The 13243-nt window shown below is 48.1% G+C and overlaps 1 protein-coding gene across 14 annotated transcripts in view; it reads right to left on the reverse strand.

Moving 5' to 3' along the window:
* The window catches only part of DISC1 (DISC1 scaffold protein), a 369472-nt gene that overhangs the window by 313074 nt on the left and 43155 nt on the right, over positions 1–13243 (reverse strand). For 12 of the 14 annotated variants that reach the window (XM_019813074.3, XM_019813072.3, XM_045039943.1 and 9 more), the window contains exons 2-3: positions 12570–12650; positions 6301–7292 (exon numbers count right to left, since the gene is read on the reverse strand). In XM_019813074.3, the coding sequence (XP_019668633.3) occupies positions 6301–7292; positions 12570–12650 (1073 nt within the window). The remainder of the gene's footprint in view (positions 1–6300; positions 7293–12569; positions 12651–13243) is intronic. The other 2 variants (XM_045039941.1, XM_003993922.5) reach the window with 2 other exon arrangements.

Below are 13243 nucleotides of genomic sequence, written 5' to 3' on the forward strand. Positions count from 1 at the left end.
TTTTAAGTATTTTTCTTCTCGACAGGAAGCCCAGATATTTTCTGAAGATGGATTCTTGGCCTATCGGTGAATGGATTTGGCCTTGCTCCCTAAAACACACCTTCCTCCCACCCTTGCCTGCCTCACACCTATATGTCCTTCAACACCCAACTCAGGTGTCACCCTCTCCAGCCTGTGTTAAATGTCCTTCCTCTATATTGCCATAGTGACCTGTCCTTGGACCTAGTCCTATGACCCTCTTAACAAATATTCACTGAGTGTCTCCTCGGGGTGTCAGCCACCAGTTTGAGGTGTTGAGGGTACAGCACAAAATTCTAAACCGTCTCTCGACATGCATTCTTGTGCAGGAAGACAAAAATTAAGATAATGAGTACGGTTTATGGAGCCTTAGAAAGTGATGAGTGTCGGGAAAGAAGAAAAACCGTAGAACCCAATAAGGGGCGTCAAGAATGCTGGCAGGCGGTGGGGCTGCAGTTTTAAATAAGATCTCACGGACATTTGGGCAAAGACTTAAAAGTGGTAAGAGGGGAAACCCTGGGGCTCCTGGAGAAAACATTTCAACAAAGAGAAGAGTCAGAGCAGAGGCTCTTGGCAAAGTGCTGCTGGCCTTGCAAAGTAGATCGCTGAGTCTGGGATGGCCTGGTTAAGGGCGGCTGTAGATGATGAGGTCAGAGAGGCGATGGGGAATGCATCATGAAGAGACACGAAGACCACTGAAAAGTTCTGATGCTGAGGGTGACGGGGGGGCACTTGGAGGGTTCTGAGCACAAAGTCCATGACCTGTTTGAGGTTTGAATAGCCTCACTCTGACTGCAGTGGGCAAAGGAAGAAGTCGGATGGGCCAGGGGAGGCCATGGAAACAGCCCAGGAAGGAGGTGACGATAGCCTGAATGATAGTGGGAACAGTGAAGACCATGAAAAGGGATCTGATCCTGGACACATTCAGAAAATGGCTGTTGGAAGACAGAAAAAATGGGATTTGTTAACAGATCACAGGTAGGAGACGCGAAAGTCAAAATAAGGCTGGGTGTTTGGTCTGAGCTTGCGGGACAAATGGAGTTGCAAGAAATTACCGTAGTACTCAGGACACCACAGTACAGCCATTGTTTTGTTTTGTCTGTGCGCTCCATTCACCCTTGGGCGTCTTGAGGGCAAGAACTATTTTCTAATCATGTAGAAATTGGCAGTGCTCACCCTTGTTTGGTTCTCCACTGCTCTGAGCACATGGAAGGATTACACTTCCTTCCCCACCTTGCTGTGGGTAATGGGGTGTAGCTGCAAGTGTTAGAGGTTACTTCGGCGTTGGGCATTTAATTGCTCTTGTAGGATCCTTACTGCTTTCCTCCTTGTCCCAGTGACTGACTCATACGTTCAGGTAGTACAGGCAGGCTTCCTGAGTGACTCTGCGGAGCGGATCCCCCAATCACCTCTGTGAAACGCGACTTTTAAGCAAGAAACACAACTTTGTCCTGTGAAGACACTGATACTGTGTTGCTGTCTGTTTCTAACCAACTCTAATACAATCCAAAGCCAGACACAAGTAAGTTAGTAAATACTTTCTGAATGAGTGAATGATTACATTAACCCCTTTATCCTTGATTTGCTCCATATTACAAGTGCAAATTTTACCAATAACTCAGTCGTACATGTTAGAGATAGAAGAAAGTCTGTATGGGTGGTTCAGCTGCCATATAAAGCGTACCATTGCCATCACCACACCCATGGGGTGGTACTGTTGAACGGTTACTGGAGCTGAAGCAGAAGAACTACAGGAAAGAAAGTCAAAGAAAACTTCATTTATAGCCAACATCCACTTCACTTTGTCCCCTTCAATCAATGATCCCTGTAGGACGCCGAACTGATGCCCCGGGAGATGTCTGAATGTCCATCTTTGCTGGAAGCAGAGGCACTGATGGTCATGTCTCATCCAGTGACAAAACCATCTAAGACAGGCGATTTCTCTCCATTTCCTCCAGCTTCCACAAGCTGAGGCGGGGCTAACTTGCAAGGTTCTCTCTTCCCTCCTCTGCACACCCAGTTAGCATTTCCTTTGATCGCAATTTTCTCAGCCCCGTGCAATCCCTGGCAGTGTCCCTGGGTGGCTATTTCTAAACAGCATAAAACACACATTCTGTCAATCCTCATTCGTGGTCGTCGTGTTCTATAAAGTCACGGGAAATGCTCAGTTAGCAAATACTAAACCATTGCTTCCAGGGGAAACAAGTGTTGGGCTTCTGAGAGCCTCTGATCACAACATCTTTGTCAACTGATCAAGATGTAACCTTGTTTTATGTGTGCTTCCGTTTAAAGATGCCTTCTTTAATATATATGGCTGGTTCATTAACACAGAACTCATGGCCACCAGCGCTACAGCTCATGCTGGAACAAAGCTCATTCAACACATGTTTCCTCGGTAAGGCACATTGCAGCCTCCTTGCATCTGGGAACGCTGGTCAGCATGGCAGCCCAAAGCTGGTGGGCCATTTTAAACAGGGAAATCATTAGGGTGCCTGGGTGGCTCAGTTGGTTAAGCGTCCGACTTCAGCTCAGGTCATAATCTTGCTGTTTGTGGGTTCGAGCCCCACACTGGGCTCTGTGCTGACAGCTCAGAGCCCGGAGCCTGCTTCAGATTCTGTGTCTCCTTCTCTCTCTGCCCTTCCCCCACTCACAGTCTGTCTTTCTCTCAAAAATAAATAATAAAACATTAAAAAATTAAAAAAAAAAAGATTTTCAGGAGGATGTGATTTACCTGCAGGTAAGAGGAGTTTAAAAGAAAGGGAAAAACTATCAGTTTCACCAAAACGCAGAGAGCTGAATCGTGTGGACTGCAGAGGAGTCCCTACCAAGGGGAGGTTCTGTTTGTTTGGCTATTTGGGAGGGGGAGGAGCTGGTCATTATAACGGCATTCTACTTTTGCTTCACTTGAGTCAAAGCTTGACTTTTTGAGATGGAGAAATACAGATATGTTGTCAAGATTTGTTAAAAGAGATCTTGGCAATGAAATACTGAAAACTGACCTTTAGAGTTGGAATGATGATACAAACCTCTTCTTGGTGCCTGTGACCTTGTGATTCGTAAAAGGAAATACATATTTGGTCTTTGTTCACTTCTGACACAGAACGCCTAAAACCCTAGAAATTTCCTGTGAGGAGGGCAATAAAGTTGTCTTTTGTTATGTTAATCAGGTGACTCCAGGAAGACACCGAAGGCTGAGGGCTGGTTGCCAGGGGAACCAACCACATGACTGGAGAGGAGGGGAACTTACAGCCTCCATCCCCCAACCTCCTGGGAGGAGAGAGGGGCTGGAGGTTGAATCAATCCCAAATGGCCAATGATTTAATCAGTGCTGCCTGTGTAGTGAAGCCTCCCTAAAAATCCGAAGGACCGAGTTGGGAGAAATTCCAGGTTGGTAAACAGGTGGACATTCAGGGAGAGTGGTGTGCCTGGAGAGGGCATGAAACCCCATGTCCTTTCCTCACACCTTGCCTTCCTTCTGGTTGTTACTGAGTTATATCCTCCTATAATAAATATATGATCTATTAAGTAAACTGCTTCTCTGAGTTCTGCAAGCCACTCTACAAATTAATCGAACCCAAGGAGAGCGTGGTTGTTGGAGCCTCCTATCCATGGCCAGTGGGTCAGAAGCACGGGTGATGCTCTGAACTTAAATGGGCATCTGAAGAAGAGGCAGGTGGTCTTGTGAGACTGAGCCCTTAAGCTGTGGGATCTGATACTATCTCTGGATAGGTGCGGTCAGAATTGCGTTGAGTTACAGGACACCCTGCTGGTGTTGGAAAATTGTTGGTAGGGGCAAACACCCCTCCAAGGCTGGAATTGGTCTTCTTACGCCTTAGCCAGTCAATCCAAAAAAGGTGTCAATTAAGTATCTGTGGCCCTCTTAACAAGATTAATTATTTCACTAAAAACAAAAATGACCCAAGCAACCTCTAAGGGCCGGAAAGTATGCCAGGCTTCAGGCACCCAAAACTGTCTAAGAGACATGACCTGTGGTTACAGAGCTCATGGCCGAGTGCAGAACTTGGACCCTCAAGCAAATGATTATCAAATGTGATGAGTGCTATAAGGGGCACGTCCAGATTGCTACAGGAGCAAAATGGAAGGAGGGATTCATTTGGTCCAGAGGGGGTAGGAAATGTCTCACAAGGAAGTGGCTTTAAACCCACACCAAGGGGATTACAGGAGCTTGGCAGATGGAAAAGTGCAGGAAGGGCATTCCAGGCAGAGAGCAAACTGTAAGCAAAAGCCTGAGGCACAGCTTTCCCTGGTGTCTTCAGGAACAGGAAGCAGCACCAGATGGCTGAGCCGGCAGGGGTGAGGCATGGGGGCAGGCTGGAGCAGGTCGGGAAAGGTCTCAATTATCAGGATACGGGACTTGGCTACCATCCCCAGAAAAGCAATGAGCCACCAAAGGTTTCAAGCCAAGGAATAACACTTTCCCACCAGTGTTCCAGAAGATAACTCTGCTGGCCATCCGGAGGATGACCTAGAGAAGAGAGACACAGGAGGAAGGCAAATCTCTTACAAAACCCAGGTTAAAACTAACAAGGATTTGAACCAGGGCAGAGGCCACGGCCGTGAGAGGTAGGTTAGCTGTAGAACTATGAGAGCTGACCAGATGTGCAGAGCGAGGAGGAGGGGGGTGGTGAAAATGCTTGCAGTTTCTCTCAGGAACTGGATGGAGTCTATTAATTAAAATCAGCAAGGGGTGCCTGGGTGGCTCAGTCGGTTAAGCGTCCGACTTCGGCTCAGGTCACGATCTCGCGGTTCGTGAGTTCGAGCCTCGCATCAGGCTCTGTGCTGATGGCTCAGAGCCCGGAGCCTGGCATCAGGCTCTGTGCTGATGGCTCAGAGCCTGGAGCCTGTTTTGGATTCTGTGTCTCCCTCTCTCTCTGACCCTCCCCCATTCATGCTCTGTGTCTCTCTGTCTCAAAAATAAATAAACGTTAAAAAAAAAAAATTTAATCAGCAAGTAGGTATCAAGACTGGGGCCCTTTAGAACGGGTTTGGTGGGGTAGGGGATGGCATCAGTATTGAACACATCTAACTTGGGATTCCGTGCGTCAGCTGGAAAAGGAGACCTGCGTGCATATCGGGCCTGGCTTCGTGGTCCACCGGAGTTATAAATCAGATGGCTAGGCTGAGGTCCTTGAGGGCTACAACGGGGAAAACAGGGCCAGGGCCAGGAACATCAGGTCATAGGTAAAGAACTGAAAGTAAATGAGGTGCAGGGCACCTGGGTGGCTTAGTCGGTTAACGGTCCAATTTCTGCTCAGGTCACCATCTCACAGTTCTTGAGTTCAAGCTCCACGTCGGACTCTCTGTTGCCAGCACAGAGCCTGCTTCGGATCCTCTCTCTCCCTTTCTCTCTCTCTGCCCCTCCCCTGCTCTCTCTCTCTCTCTCTCTCTCAAAAATAAATACATAAACATTTAAAAAAAAAAAGGAAAAGGAAAGTAATTGAGGTGCGATTGCCAGAAATGAGCATGACCTTCACACTTTCAGGTATTTCTACCAAATGCCTGATGAGTGGGCCCTCACTTCCTTACGTACATGTACAAATGAATGCACATGTACATATGCACACATGTGCACACATCACATGCACACACACCCCAGGAGGAAAACACAGCCTTTCAGCAGGAGGAGCCGCACAGCCCAGTGAGTCAGCCTGGGTCTCTCCAGGATCTTTCGGGAGTAGAACAACCCTCTGTACACACTTGTAGGACAATTGGGTGAACAGAACCGTCCTACCGCCAGGGCTCGCGTGCATACAGCCCGTCCTAGTTTCCAAAGCCCTGACATTCTCACCGCAGCCACAGAACACTCCTGTGCAGCGTCACCATCTCTAAATAAGGAAACTGAGAGCCCAAGAGATGTAATGACCAGGAGCGAGGTCTCCTGACTGTGGCAGGCGGTTCCCACCGGGGCAGGATGGAATACAGTGAGTACAGTAAATGCAAACGACGCCCGGCATCTTCCCCAACATGGGGCATCGCTGTCTTTATGCCGCTCCCCGGCCCCGCTCCCCGGGGCCCCTGTTTCAAAGCAGAGCTGGGCAGAGCTAACCACACATCCGTCAGGCCAGGAATTGCAGAGGAACGTACAGCCCAAGAGAGAGCGAATCTGAGCATCCGCGTGACAGAGAAGATGAGAACGAGAACAGATTTGTGTTCAAACTGAAAGAGAAGAAACAGGAGTGCAGCAACATCTTTTTGCAGCCAGTTACCAAAGGGGTCCAGGCTTGTGACAATCACGGGCCCCAGCGGCCAGAAGACACCAACCTCCAGCTGCCTCTGGTCACTCAGCAGGCAGTCCAGCAGCACAGGCTCGCACCTCCTGAGTAGTGTTTCCCAACGGGGAGCATCCCCCACGCCGCTGCCCTCTGACCACGAGGGGACCAGGGGGCAGGAGGAGGCAGTGTCCACGTCCGGTAAAGAACGCGTCTCACACTCCAGCCGGGGGCTGCCTGCTGCCATCTGGGCAGGGTCGGCCAGGCTCTGAGCAGCCTTGACGTTGAAGTGGGGAGAGAGAAGTCGAGGGTGTGCGTGGGGCCTGTCCAAGCTGGCGTCCTTGGCTTCCGTCTCCACGGGGCTCTGACAAGGGGCCTCAGCATCTCTGGACGGCGGGCAGCCTTCCGCTTCCCCACGTTCCCCAGCAGAGCTGAGCGAGAGCCGTATGAAGCTAAAGCTGGAGGTGAAGCCATCCTGAGAGCCGGCCGGGGCAGAGGGGACCCTGGGGCCACTTTCAAGGTTGCACCTGCTGCCATTCCCCTCCTCTGAGGACAGACAACCTTTTGTCCAGGTGCCCTTTGCTCTTTCACCGCCGGCAGCTTCCCGGCCAGGGCCTGGGGCCTCAGAACTGTCCATGGGTGGGAGCGCCCCCTGCCACCCAGTGTCCCCAGGGCCACACGACCTGGTGAGCCTGGCAGGTAGTTTGGTGTCAGCTCTGAGCTGAATCCCAAAGAGCCCCGAGGGTCCCCTCACAGCGGTCAGAGCCAGGCCTGGGTGGCCCACAATGGTCAGAGATGAGGCTGCTGGGCTCCCAACAGAGGGGCCTCGCCACTGGCCTCCAAGTTCAAGGCCACAGTGTCTGGCCCTGGACTCAGACTGGAGGGACTCCTCCCCGCACACCGCTCCCTGGGCCCGTAACGGAGTGGCCACTGCTGGGTAGAGAAACCCGATCTGGGGCCCAGCTGTGCCTCTCATGTAGCCCGGCCTCCGTGCCAGCCGCCTCCTCCGAAAAGACGCTGCAGGTGGTAAGCAATCCCGGGTGCCTGGGAGGAAGAGAGAAAACAGCACCATAAACATGCAAATCTCACTGGCTCAGCTGGAACTGCATTTGGAGAGCATCCTAGGTTTAGAGGTCACCGCTCTGTGCATCTGTCAAAGAAGATGCTGGCTCAGTGGTCACGGGGCCAACCCGGGACGAAAATTCTGATGATTCCCTCCAAGTGCTTGCCTCGAACGTGCAGAAGCAACACAGCATCTCAGCTCTTCTGTTTAGCAGAGCAGCTGGCGCTGCTTTGAGTTATGCCAGCAGGTCAGCAGGCCCAGTGGAGACACAACCTCGGCGGCTCCTTCAGAACCCCTCCGGCATCTTGCCTGTTGGGCTTTTAGGCACATCAGCACTTTTATCCCAGAGTGGGCCTGGAAAGCAAGCGATTGGAAAGCAAATGCCAGCACACTCCTCAAAGTGAGATGCGATCACTTATTCTAGCTACTTATTGAACAGTATGTGAGTTTTCACTATCTGAGCTGTCCATGTCCCCCGTGCCTCTGGACCATGGAGAGCCAGCTGGGACACAGCTTATCCCCATCAGTTCCTCTCACACAGTGGATCACAGGAGGCCCTGCCTGACATGCTCTACAAACCAGCTCTGCAAAAGGAACAGAAACGGTAAAAAATGCTAACACCTCACAGGCGGGATCGTAGAGCAGCTGAGAACATAGACTCAGGCACCTCACTGCCTGGCTCAAAACCTGGATGTGCCTTTGCTGGCTGTGACCTTCCACAAGTTACTTAACCTCTCTGTGCCTCAGTTGGCTTATCAGGAAAATGGAGATATTAATAGTACCTGTCTCATCACAGGGTGGTTTGTGAGCATTTAACTAAATGAGTTACTATGTCGAGACAGCCTAGAACAGCGCTTGCCACTGGTAGTAAGTATGATAAAGGGCTACTTATTATTTTTACATTGCATAGGATGTTGTTACTCATAATAAGTACATCATCCACATTCATTTCACTTGCTCCCTACCAAAATCCTGTGAATCAACCAAACCAGGAATTATAACTTTCTTTTTACAGTTAAGCACACTGACACACGGAGAAATGGATATTCCAGAAACTCCTGCAAGTGACTCAGTGGCCAATGTCAAAGTCTCCCGATTCTCCAGGCCCACACGGTGCTGTCATCGGGCTCTCTGCTACAGCATGAATAAGATGAGATGGAAAGCATACAGGTAACACCAGGCAGTACTTGAGCACAGTTGTAGGTATACTACAGTCTGTGGTGAGGTGAAACACAGCTTCACACCAGGCCCACGCATCCTGCTCTGCCCCCAGAGCATGGACAGGTCCAGGATCTTTGTCATGGTAAACGGAAAGTGCTAGGCATTTAGGCTCTCCCTGTGTTATGATTGTGGCACACACCAGTCTTTGGAATGGGTGTCAGTGATAATCCCTGGGGACATGAGCGCAATGACCCATGGGCCACCTGTTCCCTGAATTTGAGCATCAAAGGACAAGAGAGCCCAAGACGTGTTCAGCCAGTGTCTTCTCTTGCCAACCGGGCGTGCCAACTGCCTGGTCCGGGGGAAGGGCTAATACCACCCGTGTCCATAGGATTCTGGAAGCTGGCAGTGAAGGGAGGAATGTAAGGGCTATGAGAGTGGGAGAGGAAGTCAGGGTAAAGGAAGGAAGTATGTAACATACAACCCTAGGAATGTGATACCATTTTCATTTTATAAATAATAAAATTAAAGCTCAGAATTTTAATTTGCCCCAGAACTCCCAGATCATAGCTTACCAAAGCCTGTTTTGCTCATTACGAGACAATAAACCAGCACAATGCCCTGCATTTAAGTTGCTTGATAAAAGACGAATGAATTAATGGATGCATGGATGAAGGGAGGGAGGGATGCATGAATGAAGGCCTATCTGGTTCTAAAACACATGCTCTTCCTATACCCTTTGCCTCCAAGTGTATCACTTAGGATGAGAACTTGAAATGACAGGAAGTCAGAAGAAAGATTGACTTTCTTTTTCTTGACAGAGGGCATGCAAAGTTGGAATCAGTAGAAATGGACATGATGAAAATGTACAGAAAATGTTTAGAAGGAATCATTAATAGGCCAAATTGGACCACCCATTCTGATGGTTACTATCAAAAAAAAAAAAAAAAAAGAAAGAAAAAAGAAAAAGAAAGAACACCAACAGGGATTAAGGAGGGCACTTGTGATGAGCACTGGGTCATGTATGGAAGTATTAAATCACTATATTGTATACCTGAGACTAATATTACACTGTAGGTTAACTAACTGGAATTTAAATTAAAACTTAAAAAAAATTACGACTTTGAAAATGATTTTTAAAAATCAGAAAATAACAAATGTTGATTAGAATGTAGAAAAACTGCACCTAGCGTGTGCTGTTGGTGGGAATGTAAAATGTTTTCAGTGCAGCTGAAAATAACATGGCAGTTCCTCAAAAAGTTAAAAATAGAATTACTACATGGTCCAGAAATTCCACTTCTCATTATCTGTCCACAAGAATTGAAAGCAGAGTCGCAAAGAGATATCTGTACAGCCATGTTCGTAGCAGCATGATTCACAACAGCCAAAGGTAGAAGCAACCTAAGTACTGACGAATGCACAAACAAAATGTGGTCAATTCATACAATGGAATAGTATTCAGCCTTAAAAAGGGAAGAAGTTCTGACACAGGCTATACAACTTGGATGAAGCTTGAGGCCATCATGCTAAATGAAATAAGCCAGTCACAAAAGGACAAATACTAAATACTGTATTTACATACATATATACATTTATATACGGTGTCTAGAGCAGTCAAATTCCCAGAGATAGAGAGTAGAAGGGTGGTGGCCAGGGGCTGGGGAAGAGGGAGTTGGTGTTTCCTGGGGACAGAGTTTCAGTCTGGAAGACAAAAAAGTTCTAGAGGCAGATGGGGCTATAGTTGCCCAACAATGTGAATGCCACTGAATTATACACTTAATAAAAATGGCTAAGAGGGTAGGGGCGCCTGGGTAGCTCAGTTGGTTAAGCCTCTGACTTCAGCTCAGGTCATGATCTCATGGTTTGTGAGTTCAAGCCCCATGTCAGGCTCTCTGCTGTCAAGGTGGAGCCTACTTCAGATCCTCTGTCCCCTTCTCTCTCTGCTCATGCTCCCCAGCTCATGCTCTTTCTCTCTCTCTCTCTCTCTCTCTCAAAAATAAACATTTTTAAAAAATGGCTAAGAGGGTAAATTTTATGTTCTATGTATTTATCCCAATTAAATTTTTTTTAAATGTTTAAAGAGGTCAAATTGGATCACCATGCTATGTGGCCCAAAGGGCCTCCCATTCTCTCCCTCAGGGGTGTCACCATCTGAGGATGTCCCCTGCATGTTAGGGCCCCAATCACAAGAAGAAGAGGATTCATGGGGCCATGGGAGCTCAGGAGGGAGCAGGGGTTGGCTAAAAAGAGGGGCTAACTCTCATATGCCCATACAGTGAATCCCAAAGGCAGTAGGGAGAACACTGAATTCTGGCTCCAATTACCAACAGAAAACAACTCAGCAATTTCCTACCTTAAGAAAGGAGTCCTGTGATACCTATATTGTCTTCTGGTTTAAAAAGACTTTTAACTATTTTTTTTTTTTTAATGCAAGGTAATTGTCTCCCAGATAACCCTTCTAAAGTCGAAACAGCGATGCCAAGGGGAAAATAATTTCTTTGAAATGTCATTTCTTTTACAGCTAGATGAGCCTTTTCTAAAGCTACTCAACCGAGGGTTCTGAAATCCCCCTAAGCCAGGTTACAGATGCTGCACAAAGCAGCTACCGGATAGGAACCCACGTTCCTACTGGGTTCTGGTGAGATGTCAGGGGGCCACCGTGCTGCATGAACAGCAAGCCAAGAAGACCAGACATGAGAAAAATGCTCACCAAATGTGGGTATGAGAGAGGAGGGCCTGGTGTGTGGATGGCCCAGCTCCTGCACCCACCGGACCACTCATACATCCCATCTCCCAGCGTGGGCCTTCTCAGAGGGCAGCCCAAGAGGCAGGGACCACCACATTCTATGAACCCTAACCCTCAGGAGAGCCGGATCTGGAGGGCACTTCTGGAATGAGCTAGAAGGATTAGAAGAAACCCACATTGGGCAGATGGCAGCTCTGAAACTTCTAGAAAAGACCCCCAGTTCCCTGTATGCGAAGTCCCCTTTTTTCACTTTTTTTTTTTTTTTCAATTTTTATTTTTTGAAGAAATGTATGATGTCCCCTCTGGTGAGAAATCAATGATTACCATATATCCAGGCTGAGATACTACATCTTAGATTTGTTCAAACCCAAGCCATCCATCATGCCCTGCCTGCAGTTAAGGAAGGGTTGTGACACATTCAGACCTTGGAGGACAACATTCGTTCCCAACACCTAACTTCAGGGTGGAGCAGGCAGGAAGTAAAACACGGTAAGGTGTAGGGAGGCCCGAAGTGCACTCAGGCTTTGAGAGCTGGCCAGGGAAACCAGCTGTGCCTTCTGTTCTTTCACCCAGAGATGGCTGCATTCTGCCCGTCTGGCCCTGGACAGGCTGAGGAGGGAGAGGTGCCTCACGTGGCCTTCTCCGTCCCTCACAGCCTCCCACTCCATAGTAGACGCTGGGGGGAGGAACATAGACCTGCCGGTCCATGGTTGTGCAGAACCCTCAACTCCACCCCACCTCCAGCCCAGTAAGCTCTGGGATTGGAAGCAAGTGAAAGACAAGAGCTTAGAATAGACCCAGGTGTCAGAAGGCCTCTACACACAGTCCAAATAAGGTGTCTGGAAACATGAGCTTATCTAACTTACGGGGAAAACTGGGGGAAACCTAGGTTAGTCAACCAGTCAGATCACAGAGAATCCTATCTACCTGTCTCTAGTGCTTTCCTTCTTCCGGACAAATCCTTCCCACCCTTCAGCTTCCAACGCCCTTCCCCATCAGCTCCCTTGTCCTTATCACCCAGTTCACAGGGCTTCAACAACGGTCCACATCACTCCTGCCCCTCTACTAACTAACACCCAGCACTGCTTGCTATTTTCTTCGGTGTATATAAACCGTTCCCCTCTTATGCTCTATATAAGCTTCCTGATACCCTTACAATTCCCTAAAAATCCTAGTATACAGAGAAGGCATTCCAATACACATTGGCCAGATAATATTTATTTTTAAATAGGAAATCTAAAATATGTAATTTAAGAAAACACGATACATGTGAATTTACTTGGAAGAACTTAAAACCAAGACCCAAAGTTCAAATCTACATGAAGTCCCCATGTGGGCTTGGGTGACTCACCAATGATTTGATGATCCCAGGGCCTTGTGGGGAAAGCATGTCTGTCTCCCGAAGAAGAAATACGGGCACTCGGGGCCACTGCTGAGAACACAGAGAATAGTCAGAGAAGAATAGACACATAAGACTTTACAAAACACGACTTGGATAGAAATGTACAGTGTGGAAGCATAAGTGAATGTATTCTTCTCATGGAAAGAATTTTAATCCTATTTGTCATGGTTGAGGCCGAAGTCTTTTCTAAAACATTCAGGTTAACCAAAGATTCTGAATCGTAAAGAAAGCACACATCCCTGTGGATTAGCTCGTTTTCAAAGAATCAGAATCCAATCATATACACACTAAAACACAAACACTCTGCTGAGCACGAGTTCATCTTTCTTCGATAGTTCAGAGAGCACTTGAGGATTCGGAAGTGGCTTCGGGTTGTTGTGAGAAGCTTCTAGCAAGCAGGGCAAGTCCTAGTGTGGAATAAATCAACATTTATGGCGCTTCCATTTTAACTGTGCAATCCGTTTTAATACAACAATTCCTTATTGAACGCTAGATTCTGTGTGGGATGCGGATGTGAGCAAGACAGCACCCCCACCCCCAGCTGTTTGTGACCTAACAGCTTGCAAGGGATGTAAGCCATGTCCCAGGACAGGATGTTATGCTTCCATCACGGAAGAGGGAGA

The sequence above is a fragment of the Felis catus genome, chromosome D2 (genome assembly GCF_018350175.1).
Source record: "Felis catus isolate Fca126 chromosome D2, F.catus_Fca126_mat1.0, whole genome shotgun sequence".
In the NCBI taxonomy this organism is placed as follows: Eukaryota; Metazoa; Chordata; class Mammalia; order Carnivora; family Felidae; genus Felis; species Felis catus.